The 17612-nt window shown below is 39.3% G+C and overlaps 1 protein-coding gene across 1 annotated transcript in view; it reads right to left on the minus strand.

Annotated features, from left to right (window-relative positions):
• The window catches only part of celf1 (cugbp, Elav-like family member 1), a 44172-nt gene that overhangs the window by 21657 nt on the left and 4903 nt on the right, over positions 1–17612 (minus strand). The window contains exons 2-5 of the mRNA XM_056412518.1: positions 12852–12965; positions 4586–4773; positions 3823–3905; positions 147–195 (exon numbers count right to left, since the gene is read on the minus strand). Of these exons, the coding sequence (XP_056268493.1) occupies positions 147–195; positions 3823–3905; positions 4586–4773; positions 12852–12949 (418 nt within the window). The 5' untranslated portion in view covers positions 12950–12965. The remainder of the gene's footprint in view (positions 1–146; positions 196–3822; positions 3906–4585; positions 4774–12851; positions 12966–17612) is intronic.

The following is a 17612-nucleotide window of genomic DNA, read 5'->3' on the forward strand; positions in this document are numbered from 1 at the left end:
GTCTAATTACTTTGAAAAAATAAGATCATTTAAAAAATTTGAAACAAAGCTTTTTTTAGGCCAGTCATTAGAATGGAAATAGCATAGCTGTTTGCTGGTATCAAAAGGACAGAGAAGACAGCTGAAAATGCGAGAAAAATTCTTACCATTGTTTTTCTCACTGTCAGCTGGCTTCATCTGAATTGGATGGTGCATCTGAACAAAGCAATAAATAACACATTAGTACTCATAATGCCGAATTTGGATTTCAGCAATGTTAGCAGGACTGTGGCTCAGTGGTAGAATGGGCCATACACAAATCACCGGCTACTCCAATCAGCATGTGAAGGTGTCAATGGGCAAGATTCTCAACCCAAAAGTTTTTCTCCAAATATTTGCCATGGGTGTGTGAAAGTGCATGAAAGAGCAGTCAGTTTTAGAGGGACCGGACCTTTCATGGCAGTCCCTGCCTTTCATAAAAATACTTTTTTCATATCACCTGTTTAAATAGAGTATTTATATAGAACCATTGTTTAAAAACACATGTTATTTGGTCTCATACCACAAGATTATTAATTGTACATTTTAAAATGACAATAAAATCCTCCTTAAAAATAAAGCTCTTTATTCATAGACTGATATAGTACACATAATGAAACAAGTAGCAACGCCATAACTCATATGTAAACTGTCCAGATCATGTGATCCTTCAGGGTTGCTTGTAGGCTGAAGTTGTGTCAGAAGCTGGTTGAGCTCTCAGGTCAGAGGTCCTCCTGGATCATCTTCTCATACTATGAGGAGAATCTGCTGGGTTCAGGAACACCTAATCAGACTGGAGCTTCAGGACCGAGCAGCAGATCCTGAAGATCCACATCACCTGTTAAACATGACATTCACTGTTACATAATACTATTACATAATATCATGTTATAACAGCAAGGTGTACGACAGGACGTGCAACAGGAGAAAAGTTAGAGTTTACTACAATATCACAATCTTACATGTGCAGCTATGGCAACATCTACAAATAGTGTAAACATGATAAATCAGTTGTTCAGGTATGAAGGAAGAAATTAATTACACAGAGCATTTGACTGGAATGTAACTGGTGTTATGTAAACCAAAAGCTTGTAAACTCAGTATATAGGGCAAATAGTGACAGTGAGACTCAGAAACTGCTCCAGTGTGTCACTAATATTACAGTGCGTCTGTGAATCATAATGATCATTCAATTCAATTCAGTTTATTTAGTATAGCCCATTCTCAAATTACAAATTTGCCTCAGAGGGCTTTACAATCTGTACACAGACATCCCTGTCCCAGAACCTCACATCGGATCAGGAAAAACTCCCAAACAACCCTTCACGGGGAAAAGTAACTATTTGGAGTAATCATAGTAACCATGCATTCTGTTCAGCTGATCACAATATACAGTGTTATTATAGGTTTGTGTTTTATTTAGCCTGAGACAACATGAAACTGAAACATGCATTTCGGTAGCAAAGTCTTTTAATCGTCTCTCTGTGTTAGGAAAGCACCAATAATATGTTTACAAACTTTACTAATAATGTCTCCTCTGTTCTGATAAACAGTTCTTTCCTCTGAGCTCACCCACTGCTCTCATTCACTCACTCAGATAACAAAAATGTAATAGCCTAGAAACGTTCGCACAAAGAAGGAAATTGAGTTGGCGAATCACAATTTAAAAAAGTCTGAAGACAAGAGAAAGACATCTTAGCTGGTGTCTCTTTTAAGGGAGCTGAGATCCACCAGCCTGAACAAGTTAGTGACTGTTGCTAACAAATCAAAGCTAATGTCTAAAATCCAAGCAAAGTTATAACAGTCATTTGTATTCCATACTCTGTCAAGTAAAACCTACACACTCTATAGAGCAGCAACACACACACACACGCACATCTGGATCTCTGAGCAGGCAGGACTAACAAAGCAGCGTTGCATCATGCAGTACAGTTTCACAAAAGGCCACATTAAAATCACCATTTCCGCACATCCAACCTACTACTGAGGTTATTTAACTGGCTTCAAATGAGAAATTAATTAATGTGCACTTATACCTAATGTTACTATATTACTCCAATCTGTGGACCCACAATGCTAAAAGTAACAGTCTGTGTAATACACAGTAACTGTAATAACATAAAAAATTGTTCAACTTACAGTTAACAAGTTTGAAGGTGCGGTCCAGAATCATCCAGATCTTCAGTTTTGAAGTTTTCCTGTTGTTGTGAGGACATTTCAGTAATAAAATACAAATGCATAACACCTGTAGTGGCCATTTATCCAATAAATCAAATAAAACCACTTGCCACTGACGCAACGTTGGTTTTGGAGTTGACGGAGTCAAAAGAAAGTAATGTCCATTTCCGTATTCCATTATTCTTAGAATTTATTTACTAAACAAACAAAAAGAACAAACAAAATGTTGACACTGCCTCTCGTGTGCTGGTAAAAAGCCATAGGCCACCCCGGTGCATGCTGGTCCTGAAGCTACCGACACCTACATATAACCACAGGTGCCCAATGTTACCCAATCAGTGAACCAATCCTAAAACTAAATCCCTTGGTACCAGGCCGCACAAAGTCTTGATTGATTATCAAGGTCGGAAAGATGTTTTATTTTGGAAAAATGACCGGATAAATACGCCTGTGCCTCTGAGCCTCTTGACAGATGGTAAAAATGAAACTTACAATCAAGTGACTGACGGTGACCTTAAAAGTACGTTTTACATAATGAAAGCCAATTAGCGATAAGATACTCTGTCTGACATCACTGACGTGATGCCGTTGAATCAGAAACTATGGAGGATAAGTTGATTTTCTGGAAGTGGCCGTCATCCAGACGCAGTTCCTGAAAAAGCTGTCTCCGGATAATATTATATATAATATATCATATTAATATTAAGAACCCAGACACGAGGGCTTGATGGTTTGAGATTTGTGGGACTTGCACAACATGTACAAATAGTGGTTATTTCTTCCATGGTTAACGGCAGTAATAAACTGTTTTCATGGCTATCAGCCACGCCCCCTCTCCGGCGCTTCTTTCTTGCGCGAATGAAGCGAATTATCACAAATAGTCTGGCGAGTAAACTCACGCGAGTAAAGCAACGCGAGAGTTTGCTTTAATTTCTTTTGGTGTGAAAGCAGCATGAAGGAGAGTGAAAAGACGGCAGGATTTTTTCTTACATTTTTTTAAGAAAAGGCAATAGCTGTTGTGGGCCCCATAAAATGACGTGGCGGGCCGGATCCACGAATTCTCTAAACGTATAAAAGAAAAAAAAGACCACAGTCCGGCCAATTTGTATAAAATGTGACATGCTGAATTGCAGCACCTTATGGATGTGCCGATTATTCATGCAATTTGAATCTTCTTTCTGTTGGTGCTTGACAAAGATTCAGAGAATGAACCCAGACAAGTACAATAAATGGGTTTAACATATTTCGGTATATTTTGTGCTAGAATGGTGAATGGACATTTGTGCAGCGGCTTTCTTGTCTTCCGACCCCTCAAAGCACTGTATACTACTATATATTATCACCGATTCACACTCGCATTCATACACTGATGCCAGAGGCGACCATGCAAGGCGCCTCCTGCATACATTAAGACTAAACTACGGGGTCGGAAGTATTGTGACCAGATTGAACACAAGTGTGAATCTACGTTGTCTCACGCAGTTTAAGACGACCCACTCCACCTCTGAGCCACAGACGTAAATTACTTGAATGTGTGGTTCATTTTTATCATAGCCCCAAGAAGTCCCAGGCTTCCATATGAACAGGCATGCATTGAAAGGGCAGATTAAGGAGGCTGTCACCTACCCCTGGCAGAATCTTCATGTTGTGCAGCGCATTCTGGGCTTCCAATGCAGATTTGCGAGTATAGTACGTTATAAAACAGCAGCCTGGCGAGGATTGAAAAAGACAGCTGTGTCACACACCTGACTCAGTTCCTTAATGTGGTCTGTAAAACTCATACATCTGTTATAAGTAGGCTGGTCCCACAACAGTTTGGCAGCACTACCACCAGGCCAGTACAAGGTCCCCATCAATGCAAACTATAAATTAAAAAGAATAATTTGACACAAAATGGGTTTTTCCCTGTCCTCAAAGAAGACCTCATCACATCAGCTCAAAAAATGTTTTATATTCGAGTTATATGGAGGGGTTTAAAAAAAAAAAATTTCAAGCCAAAGTTTTGGAAAGGTGTTCAAGAAAAGTGTTTGGTCCAGTATATAACAATCGTAAAAGTACGGTTAGTATTGTAACAAAGGAATTCAATTAAATTCCCTCTTTGTTCAGAATGCTATCACTTTATCACTTTAGCTTATCTCCATGAAATGTTTATAATTAGCATAGTTAGACCTCACAAAAACATGTTTTGTGAGGTCAGTGACCTTGATCATTGAGCACCAAATTTGAATCAGTTCAACCATGAGTCCAAGTGAACACTGTCCACAGAAGCTGCTGCCGCCAAGATGGAGGCAGAAACCCAGTTACATGTTATACCACACTAGTAAATATTACAGATTCAAAGTAAATACTTCTGAGTGTGCACAGATAATTATCTCACTCGTAAGCTGACCTTTGCTCTGTGGTGGATTCTGACTGCGGTCTCGGAGAACATTTATCTCATAGACTGCTCCATAAGGCTCAAACAGCTCGCGAAGCTGCTCCTCGGACCAGGACCGCGGAATCTGTCCGACAAACATCTTAATGGCATCAACATCTGGTTGGTCAGGGTGTTCCAGAGACCCATTCATCTTCTTCCCACTACAACAACATGTACAGGAAAAATGGAGGAAAGTAGGGGAGAATGTTTTATTTTCAGTATTTATGATCTGGATTATAAACGTTTAATAACAATAATCACACATTTTCCATCTTCTATCATATAAGGATACTAAAGTAAAGTTTCTGTTGGGATACAGACACATACAAAAAATGTGATCTACATCTAGAATTTCTTTTCTTTGTACAAACACTACACATGATATTTATTAAGACGTAAAAACAGTCAAATGTAGAGAATAATAATATGAAAGGCTATTATGAACAAAAGAAGCTACAACCACTTTGCTAAAGCCTTCTGCAGTTTTTTGTAGAATATGCCAGTAAGCACAAACTTCCACTTATATTTTTTCAATTATGTCATGCTACTTCTAGCATGCCAGGTACCACCTCCCAGCAGAACGTCATTTAAAACACAGAAAACTAGGGCATAAATAGAGCACAGACTCCTTTCCCATTGGCTGTAATTACGTTTTTTTCTTCTTCTAGTGTGTCAATGTTAATGTCCTGAACACTCCGGAAAATAGAGTTAATAAACAGTTGAAAGAAGAATAGAATCAGTGCATATCCGATACTTATTAAATCTCTTTTCAAACAACTAACTAACTATGTTCGAGCATTGCTTTGGAGATAGACCGACTTTGTGACTGAGATGAAAGAAGGCGCCAGAAAGGGGTCGCAAATGAGCGGGTCTACGCGTTATAATCACTCCCAACTGGAGTTGAAGCCGATAAATACCTAGGACTATTGCAGTCAATTGTCCCTGGAATGAATGCAGATTGTAAACTTTCCCACTACATACCAAAGCCTGTTGTTAATGTTTTTTTTGTCCAGTGGGTAATTGGCTAAACACTGGGATGCCAATTGACTTCCACCTTCAACTGTTCAACCTGCACAGTTGACACACATTGTCCACTCGATATCTGCATGCACTATGTATTGGTGGGTCACTATATAGGAATCTAAAAAAGAGAGAAAGAAGATGAGCCTGATAATGCATATCATCGGCTACAACCTAGAGACGCCAATCAAAACATGGCTCTATCTGTATAGTGATGCCTCTCGCCTTCCTTTTGAATAGAGTGGTGCAATGCATCATAAAACTCACAGATCGGTTCACAGATCGAATAAGCAGAGAAGAAAAAAAGGGAGCAAAATAGATTTGTATGCTTTTTATAAAAAAATGGAAGTCAGTAGCCTGAATGTTAAGTCTGAGTAATATCTTACTTTGTAAAATAGTTCCCCAGACTATCACATTTTTATATTTTAAAACTTCTGTTCAGCTTTTTGATATCTTTTATAGTTAAAAAAATAACTCTTTACGCCTTTCAACATTTACACTTCAACTTATGTCAACGTATGTCAGGTCTTATACTGAAACTGACAGTGCTTTAAGCTTTAATACTTGAAAATTCCAAGATATGTTAGATTAACAGTTTACCATTTTTAATCGCAATGCTCTGAGCAAAAACAGCCGATTCCAAAGGATTCCTTAATCTTTGAATTGTGTGGGTTTTTTTCAAAGAGTTACAAAGAACTGTGTATATGGTCTGGATCAGTTTCATGCAACATCAATGGCAATCTGATATTACATTGTCAATATGCGGACAATAGTATGAATGAAAAAATATGTCATTATGTGATCAAATGTATTCATCATAGTTTACTATCAAATTGTACTTATTTAGCGAGGTTTTAAAAAACTATTACTATTAATATATTATACTATACTTGTTTTAAATATTTATACTATATTCAGTGTAACATTTATTTTATCTAATTACGTTCCATTATTTTTTGATGACTTCAATATCAAATATGAAATTAAAGATAAGAGAAAATAAAAATGCTGACATTTTGCCATGATTTTACATATTTTGTATGCTATTTAAGAAAACAAGGGGAACAACAGTGCAAGTTCTGCCTTCAACATGTGAAAATACTGTCATCATCCAAGGACTTAAACCCTTTGGGACAATTGTGATTTTGCCTCGGAGCAGCAGCAGTACCCATATTAATCTAATAATGCCTCTCGGCAGAATGAACAATCGTTCTGCTTTACATATAAAATAATGGGGAAAGCCCTTTTTTCACTGACGTGGGCTACACTGTCCACCTCTAACTGACAGTGTCCTTGTTGATCCGCTGTGGTTCGTTTGTGTGAGGTGACTTGTGTCATGAAGTGTTGAAATGTGTGTGCATCTGCACATCATATCATATTATTTAAAAATTGTAATCCTGTTATCGATATTTTTATCAAACGTCTCTGTCTCGTAATCTGAATATACGCCAACAGGCGGCTTCAGCTCTGCTGCTGTCACAAGGACAGATACAGGAGAACATTCCTGCCAACTGTTATAAGACTGTATAATAAATCACCTCTGGTCAGATCCTCCTCAAACTGAATCAATAACCCTCACACAGCTTTAATTATATATACACTTATATATTTTGCATATTTAGTAATTCTCTTTATTATTTAATTGTATTAAATGCAATATGTCCTGCTCTGCTATTTTATTGTTATTGTATATATTGTAACCTTGTTTGCTGCTGCTACAAACACATTTCCCTCTGTGGATGAATAAAGTATGAATCTATCTATCCATCTATTACATCTTCTTCTTCTGTAATTGCAATGTGAAAGTTATTTTTTATTCGTATCCTAATTACATAACACAATTCATGTATTTTGTTAATTCCCAGCCCTGTCCACACTGTCTTAAAACCCAATTTGCGCATTGGCTCTATTTTAAATGTGATGGGACATTTCATGCATTTAAGAGGTAGCTCATCTTCCAAAGTGTACTTATGGGATAGCAGTATGAACTTTTGCAATAGGGACTGATAAACTAAACTAATGAAGTTTGTTACAACACACAAACACATGTACACAAACAAACAAAGGCCTGATACTGAGTTGTTGCAGGGCACTAGTGAAAGTCTAAAATCAAAACAACTGTGATCAACCACATTGAATTAACTATGACACTATGCTAGGGGTGACAGTTGGTGCTTTCATGGAATTAAGTCTGTTTAGAGAAAGAAAAATACTGATAATGCGGTTATTGTGACTGAAAGGGGAGAGACATTTATTCTGAAGCACAGAACTCCATGTCACGTCTCTGTTTCTTTCAGATAATATTCTAAGAATCAGGGACAGGTTCCCTTAAGTTCAGGAAGTGATTACAACCTGAATTGTAATTAGACTTAGTCTGAAACAATACCAACCTTTAAGAAAGGCATATAGGACGCTACCACATTCCCTTTTAGTACACTAGAGTGCTGTGTGGTTAGAAATTACCTATTATCATCCTGACGCACTACAACATGGTAATCACTGAATGAAGACCTCCATCTCAATAAAGAACGTAAAGCAGACCAGTGCATTCAATGAGACAGAACAACCTTAGGAACAGAAAAAATGTCCAAAGCGAGTTACTTACACAGGACTAGAATTCAAAGAGCAATGGTCCACCATCATCTTGGGGAGAAAATCCAACTTAAAAGAAGCCATTATGGCAAATCTGTTTTGTTTTTCTTGTTTCTTCTTCTTTGAATACACACGACAATGAAGCCTAACTGACACAGTGATCAACGGGTGGTAGTAGACTCCAGTTCACACACTTGTTGGTAAGTTCCTGGTGAAGGGTGTACAGCAGCCGACAGTGCACAAAGACGAAAAAACTGTTTGTCGCAACTAACCAATGCACATGGAGAACCTGTCCACTGAAACACAAATACAACAAACAAAATGTGGCCTTCGTTTGAGATAGAAGAAGAGCATTAATGACAGACAGACAGGCCTTCAGATTGGCTTTCCAGGTTCTGGGACTAACCACTGCATGGGGATCATGGAGGGCTGCTGGGATCACTGGGGCCAGAGAAAGTAATGGCCATTCGGGGTCCTACAATCAAAGTGCTGATGATTCATGGCCTTTGTGAATATTTCTCCTAGGCCAGCAGATCTGGCTGCAGCGTCAGATAAACATGGTGTCAGATTGATGGTGATAAGGCCCAGTGGGCAGAGGGAATGAAAGAGGGAGTGAATAGTACTCACCAGCCAGTAGGTAATCCCTGGACTAGCCACTCCAGGGGCTAACAATTAGGTTCCGGCCCGAGGGGGGCTGTGTTTACCCTGTTGTCCTAAAGGCTGCACTAGTTTGTGTGTGATTTGTTTGTTTAAAAACAGAAGTGAGCCAATGCCAAGGTCTTTGTGTACCCCACAGTGCACACAAAAACACATTCACACCTATGCAAAGCAAAAAACTCCAACGATATGTGGAACACAAAGCTGCCTTCAGGTAGTTGTCGGCTGAACTCAACAGAATAATTTACTGCTGATTGCTTTATTATTTGCCTATTCATTGTTGCAGCATGACAGCACTCCATCTGAGCAAAGCATGTTTATAATGCCACAAACACAAGTCTGTGAAGTAACACAAAAAGGAAAGGAGGTTTTCTGTTAAGCAGTTTACTACATTTAGCCAAAGTCCAACATTTATGGGTGGACCTCTTGTTATCAACAGGTACTTTCCCATTACAGTGCACACTATGGGTTGAAACTGAGATGGCTAGCTTAAACTGTGTTTATTACATCTGGCAGATGGGAGTTGGAGACATCATATGATGACACTGCTATGATAACAGACATAAAGTCCAACATGCAGTTGGTGAACACGTTCTTGCCCTCCATCATATCTAGCTACTCAGCAGCTCTTACAGTTCAGGCAGAGAGACAGCAAATCAACATTAAAGACACAGTGTTGACAAAGGCTGACTGGAGCTTCTTCACATTGCCCGTGTCTGGCCAGAAAGATTGAACTTGTACACACAAAAACGTCTTAGTTTTTGTGTGTACAAGTTCCTGTATACACACATACAGTGCCTGTATACACACATTGCAAACTATGGTGCAGGTTGGACAAGCTAAAAGGATGTTCAGATATTGTGGTTTCTAGGGGTGCAACGGATCATAAAACTCATGGCCTGGAACGGGTCACAGATCAGAACAAAAGAAAGAAGGGAGAAAATATAACTGCACAACATTATTTGCCAGTGATACTAATTGTTGATCACTGATGATCCATATTGGCAGATACAGATCCCTAAGTTGTTTGAGGAATCTTATAGCAGCTTGTCGACAAGGATAGACTATTTTTGTTTTTGCAACCGTCGCAAAAATCCTTTCACCTGCTCTGAAGTCTGTTAACCATCAAAGATTCTAAATGTTATCCTCTTTTTATTTTTATTATTATTATTATTATAGTAATTTATGATACAGCTTTCTTTATAAAAACACACAATTCCATTAATAAGAAAAGAAAGATTGTATTTTTATGGATTAAAACAAATCTTATCATTTGTAGTTTTCAAAGGCGTAGTGGTCCGTTTGACCACTATATAACAACAGGAAATTAGTTGTTTATAGAGTCTAGGTCCTTATCATGCATTTAAAATCATGGAGCCAGTTCTCATTATGTATAAATACCATTAAAGTCACATACATTTGTACTTACCACAGTAATGTAGGTACCGTATTTTTTGCACTATAGGGCGCACTAGATTATAAGGCGCACTGTCAATGAATGGTCTATTTTCGATCTTTTTTCATATATAAAGCGCACCGGACTATAAGGCGCATTAAGCGGAAAAAAAACAGTCAGATAAGTCAGTCGATCAAACTTTATTAAACGCGTTCACAATAATTCTCAACATTATTCAAACGTTAATGAGCGTATTCACAATAACTACCAACCTTATTCAGTTGTATTTTGGGATCCTTATACACACACTGTAATATTATGGTGAAGCACAGTATTGTAACGGACTGAGGGAAATGTTATGTCCGGATGTAAGTGAACGCCTCACGAGCTGGTAGCTGTGAGGCGTGTCTGTGATTGGACAGCGAGTGATGTTGTTGTTGTGTGTTGTTGTGTTCCGCGGGTTCGGAGCAGAGCTATGACCCGGAGCAGACGTGAAGCTGGTTTTGAGGTTTCACGGCGGTTTGTTGTCGTTTTGGCGTAGGCTACGGCCAACAGTAGCTTGTTCTATGTTCCTTGAATAAACACCCTATAAGCCATCTACGTCTCGTAGCGTTCCTGACCCAGGGTCGCTACAGTATGTATTACTCATGACGCTCCTGGCTACGGTAGCCGTAATGCTGCAAGCGGTGCGGCTTTGTAGTTTACCAAAGTCGTACTAAAACATTTTGATTTAGCGCCGTGAGCGCCTTGTACCACACAAAATCGCTTAGAGGTCAGTAAACAAAACCAGAATTGATCCATATATACGGCGCTTCGGATTATAAGGCGCACTGTCGTTTTTTGAGAAAATTAAAGGCTTTTAAGTGCGCCCTATAGTGCAAAAAATACGGTATACGTGATTTTGCTTATAGTTACCTTCGCATTGAAAATGCGGAAGGTTATTTTTTGATCGCCATGTATTTATTTATTTATTAATTTGTATGCGTGTTCCTCGCATAACTAAAAAAGTATTAAACCGAATCACATGGAATTTGGTGGGATGATTGGTTATTATCCGGGGACCATTTGATTAGATGTTGGGATCGATCGGGTCAAAGGTCAAGGTCATGAACAGGTAAAACTCTACTTGAATCGCATGAAATTTGGTGGGATGATTGGTTATTATCCGGGGACCATTTGATTAGATGTTGGGATCGATCGGGTCAAAGGTCAAGGTCATGAAAAGGTCAAACTCTTCTTTCTACCATAGCGCAGTCAATTTTTATCCAATTGGCATGCAACTAATGACAACATTTTCATATTTCAATGCCCAATCTTGTGATATGCTTAGGTATGCGCTCTACCAAGTGCCCGTTCTAGTTTTCTATGTTTGATTGATTGAATGACTGAGATGCATGGCTGCATGTCGTGGGCACAAGGCACTGGGTGTTGGACAGATTTTCTATAAACAGGGTTCTTACACATTTCGACCAATGGATTTCCATGACTTTTCCATGACTTTTCCATGACTTTAAACCAAATTTCCATGACCAAACTGAAATCTCGGTGTATACATGGAAGTGAGAAAATTTAGGATTTAAACAATGAGAATTCCAAAGCATACAGTATACCTTAAATGAAACAAATAAATGAGACAATAGTTTGATTTAAAAAAGAAACATTCATATACAAGTTTATTCTTTTAAACATTTATATAAATGTTTATTCTTTTAATCAAACTATTGTCCTCTATGGGCAAATACATCTGTTGGACTGTAAATAGTGGTTCAGGCTTTGGTCAGACAGAAAAACATCGGTCCTTCAACACGTTGACCACGTGACTCTTGAAGTGAAGGAGCCACATTGAGCAGATATGATCGTGTGCTTTCAACACAAGCGTCAAATATCAGACTGGCATCTTCGGATGATTTAAAAGAACAATGTGAATTTTTAACCTTCAGTGGCCACATTACCTCCACAGTTAGGGCGTCACTTTGTTACAGCATCGGGTATCCGCGCCTGCTTGTTACCGAAAAGAGAGAAGTGCCGCTCAGCCTAGCAGTTGCCCTCGCTGTGGCTCCGCTAGCCGGTGATTGAGGAGCCGTAGCTCCGCTAGCCGTAGCTCCGCTAGCCGTAGCGCCGCTAGCCGTAGCTCCGCTAGCCGTAGCTCAGCGCTGTAACGTCTGCTTCCTTTAGCACGGCTCGTTAATGTCGCCTCTCCCATGTTTAAATGTCTAATGTGTTGCCACCACACAGAGTAGCCAACATGGTTAAATCTACACTTCTCTGGCATAGTAGAATATCCAGACCGCTTCCCAAGCTATGGCCAGCGAACTTTCTAGTTAAGGTGCCTTCACTTGCAACGAGAAAAGAGAGCGCCGCCAGTAAGCGAGCGTATGCCGGATTATATTTTGAGCGTCTTTCTTTCAAAAACATTAATTATTTGAAACTCGACGCAAATGAACATGTGAATATATCAAATTTCCATGACTTTTCCAAAACTTTTGTGATTTAAGTCATTTCCAGGTTTTCCATGACCGTACGAACCCTGTATAAACCGCTGCAGTCATCCAAACTGCCAACAGAACTTCTTACCCCACTAGGGCCAAGTTGGAGACCTCTGAGGTGGAGAGGGTGATTTGCCCAGTCTGCTCTGGAGAGACATACAGGGTTTCAGGGTCCAGGCTATCCATCCAGGGCTGTGCAGTACTAAAAGTAACACACAAACACAGAAAACACAACGAAGAATGAGACACATAGAACAATTACTAATAAATACACAACAAATTATGTATACATGCAACACACAACACATGCACGAGTAACCCCAGCTAAAGTGGAACACAGACGGGTGGTGTGTGTCATAACTCCAACCTCCATATATAATGTAGGTTTGTTTTCTTTTCCCGATGTAGCAAATTTGGACTACAATCTAAATTGTGTTGCGCAACTCTGTCATACAATGACAAATAAAAATCTTGTAGCCACAAATACCAGGGTCTGGTTGCCCCAACAAGACTTAGACCTGGTCTTAAGCTAAGCAGGTCATGGCTATGCCTTTCTCTGCCTTCTTCCTGCTTACAGGTGGAAATCTTTGAACTAGTTAGTAGCCGGTGTAGTGTCACTTTTATGTTACTCTAATTATTTCCTCAAAAAGAAAACGCGTCTTCTTTCTGCATTTGAATGACATGGAACCTCTTTAAAATGACCACTATCTATGCAGCAGGTGTTGAAGGTGAGTTGAGAATGCATGCAACGGCAGCAATAATTAAATCAATGAACATTATTGACACTCTGTTCTGCAAGTCTTAAATGAAATATTAAGCACAATATAATTGTATATTGGAGTTAGCTTATATATTTTACAATCCAAAGAGTGCCAATGGACTACTTATGGCTCACTAGCACATACATATGAGGCTGCTGGTTTGAACATATTTATGATAAATCAGATCTAGCCTGCACTTAAGCGGAGGCGGTGACGTTTTTGTGGACGATAAGATACACAATAGTAAAATTGAATGTCTGATCAGAAGAGTCATTACATGATGTCCTTGTGGCAGGGTTTATCTGTTACTCATTTATGTGTCTTGATGTCCAAGAGATTTTCTTTTTTCTGATCCTCCATAATAATGTTGCTGATAAATGATAAGCTGAGGAAGACAGTTAGCAGGACAGTGGGAGATTGTTAACAATGTAGCCTAGCAACACACGTCATAGTTATTAATGCGTTGTTTTTGATACTGACTGATGTCTGTGTTCTTCATTCTTTCTAAACCGCACTCAGGGATATTATTAATTTTATTGACATTTATGATATCCAAATGTATTTAGAAACATTCATTAATAAGGATGTAGCTTTAGGCTTTCTGACAGGACAAGTCAACTGGGACTCTTTGCTACTTTTCTCTTTAATTTCCGCTCTCTGACTTACAACTAGGGATGGGTACTGAAACCCGGTATCAAACATGCACTGGTGCCAAGATATGAAAGGCCGTAGTATTTATAAGCTTTGACATTACCACTTCTTTTCTTGGTACTTTTTAACTTTTTGGTGTAATGTACATTGCAGCCTCTATCCGGCTGCAGCGTGATTATACATTACATCAAAACCATGTGTTGTGGCTGAGCCAGAGAACAGCAGAGCAGTGTATGCGGTGTCAACAGCGATGTGAACCAGGTGAAGGTAACTATAACAACTAGGCTCATTACTGTAAGTGCGACACCACCGTTGTGAATAAACAGCCAATACTTTATCAATACACCTGCTTAACAAGCTATGATACAGTAACGGGCCATTGGGAGCAACCTGTTGGCCAAATGTTTACAGTGTATGCCATACACAAACAAATAGATATTCACTGTTGACTGTCTACTGATAATACGACTAATAATCTTTATTTTAAAAAACTAATAACTACATGCAAAGAGGGTGATAATATGGTGGCTCAGTGTGGTTATCTCCTGTAGTAAGCATGTGAGCAAGTGGTTAAGCTGGACAGACTGAACAAGCTCCATCAATATCACAACAAACAGTTGAAGTCTATTGTGTTTAAAAGGCCTAAACAACAGTTACTAAAAATTGGTTCAACATCAAAACCTTCTCCTCTAACTAAAACATGTCTGTTCTGCAGGACTGGCACCCTTAATTGTGTTTTATTAGTTATGTCTTCACCTTCATGCAATGAGCAAATAAACATGAACTACATTTACAATTTTAGAAATGGTATAACATGTAAAATTGGTGGAGTATATTAAGCCCCATTAACTCTCAACCTATGTCTTTTATAAGATGCCAAGGCCCTCTCAAACATGTCTTGGTCCCAATGATCAATCTTTTGCATCATTAATTGAGGACAGATAGGTTATAACCCCCCCAATATGTAGACTTCTGTCCTTCAGGGAAATATACAGTGGAATCGGTTTGGTCAGTCACTCCGTTTTTCACTCAAGCACATGAATGTCATGGATTGAGCTCTTTGCCTTGACTTTTCTCAACCTGAAAGAAAGTAGAACTCTGGAAATAACCCAGAACACATTATATGCTGCGAGTGCAAGTGTATGGTACGTTTCATTGGCTCAGAAGAGCACACTTTATCTGCACGATGACATGCCCATAACTAGGGATGGGCATCGAGAACCGGTTCTGTTTTAGAACCGGTTCCCGAAACGAATTGTTGGGATCGATCAAGCCATTCTTCTTCAACGGTCTGCTAACTTTCCTCTGTGGCGTTGCGCATGCACTAACATGGCAACGAGGCAGAAGCGCTCTAAAGTTTGGCTCTATTTCACAAAGACAAAATGACAAACTACGCCACTGTAATAAAAAGTCTATTTCGTCGAAGGGAGGAAATAACTAATATGAAGAAGCATTTTTGAACACAAATGGAATTAAATGACGAAGGTGTCAAGTGTTCGCAGCTCAGCTAACGCCCACGCTTCAACCACTCACTGTGTGAGCAAATTTTGCTTTTGTGTGTGGTCGATCGTTATCTTTATCTCTCGTTTGAAAGCACAGCACACATTTGAGCTCCGGTCTCCCATTCCATCATCACACACGTTTGGATTGAAAAGTTTTTGAAAATTTTGAAAAATGTTTGTATTAATTATGTAAACTTAGCATATAGCTACGCTAGCTTAGCTAGAATCTTCCATTGTCAGCCCCTACATTGAGGCAGAGGTCGTTTTTGCTCCCTCTCTTACAACACTAAATAACAGCAAAAAAAAAATTGCCGCTACATGACTAAAGTGCCACTCACGCTCGCAGCTACAGTATAAAGGGTAGCTTTGTTATGTAGCTTTTGGTGTTGTCAACAATATTGTATTCGATCACGTACCCACATTTGCAGTCCCCAAAACAAAAGTAAATGACCGCACGCGCGCGGCGCACGCGCACCCCCTCACTGTATTACACTGTACGAAATCGATGTGGCTTTATGTCAGCTCAGCAAATTCAGCGATTTTTGTTATTGCCATTTGTGTGTGTGTGTAAACCAGCTATCACTATAATAAATCTTGCCATGACCGGGTTCAGAGGCTGGTCATGGTGTCTGGAGTCAGCTACTACACGCCTTCCTACACCTCCTCTATTATCTTTGTGTTCATCCTCATCCATCTGAAGAGAGCACGGCTGAACGGCTGAGACAATAATAAGATCTGAGAGATCGCTGATCCTCGAGCAGACAGCTTTATTTTTTTTTTTTTTCTTGTTGAAGAGTAATATCTATAATGTTTTTTTTTTTTAAAAAAAAATGTTGAATAAACCCGTTTGTGCTCTTTTTTCACCCCCCCCAAAAAAATCGAAGAAGAGAGAATCATATGAAATCGAATCGAAGCAGGAATCGATATATCGTATCGTAAAATCCCATAACCACATATGTGTAAATGGGCGGCCCACAGCAGGAGAGAACACTGAGCCACCATATTATCAGCCTGTCTAAGAGCAGCAGGGCCAAACCATAATTGTCTCCCTTATATGTGGTATACACTCCTGTTCAGGGTATACCACAGTATATTAGTACTACCTTATCTTAGAGCAGAGGTACCCCCACATAATGAGCCCCTGCACTGTCCAAAATAGCATAACCTTTTAAAACAATGATGTAAGTCAGCCCAGTGAGTCAATATTGCAGAATACACAGCAGAGCAGTTGTTATCAATCAGAACTAATGTTTATTTTGACAGATGATGTCTGAATGATAGAGCCACCTGGTGATGACTGCTGGTTAACAAGAATGAAGAATACGATGAAATTGCTCATGATTAATGACTTCATGACACGTACAGTGGTCTCACAATAGAAACTACTATGGATGTCTGCTGTGTTAAACACAACATATGAGTGACCACATAGAGCAAGAGGAGGCTGGGCAGACGTGTGACGGCCTGGCACTGAGCAAACTCACTGTGACCTGAACACAGCTGTGGTCAGACAACTTGTGACAATCAAATAATGCTTTGGGGCAGTTACCCATTGCTAGATGTGGTCAGTGATGAATTTTTTACCATCAACATGACGGGTGTTTCCAAATTGTTTGGATGTTCACTGTGGACAGAGGTATCTGCTCAAGACAATCTTGAGGCACTAGTGTAGTTCACACAAGTGCAGCATTTTAAAAATGAAAACAAAATGACAGTAGGGTAAAATTCTAGGTCAGAAACTCCTAGCTTCTTGCTGTTGCTTCTCCTATCCAGCCAAAATGTGTCTTTGGTACTTTGTCTCTTCCAACAATGCCTCTAATACATTTTGGGTTGGGTGATTGTCTTCATGACCTCTCAGAGGGATCCTCCTCTTTTGCTCTCCTGAAGGTGTCTTTTTTTCCCCGTGAATGTTTTTTTTTAGTTTTTCCTGATCCC

This window comes from Pseudoliparis swirei, chromosome 4 (assembly GCF_029220125.1).
Source record: "Pseudoliparis swirei isolate HS2019 ecotype Mariana Trench chromosome 4, NWPU_hadal_v1, whole genome shotgun sequence".
In the NCBI taxonomy this organism is placed as follows: Eukaryota; Metazoa; Chordata; class Actinopteri; order Perciformes; family Liparidae; genus Pseudoliparis; species Pseudoliparis swirei.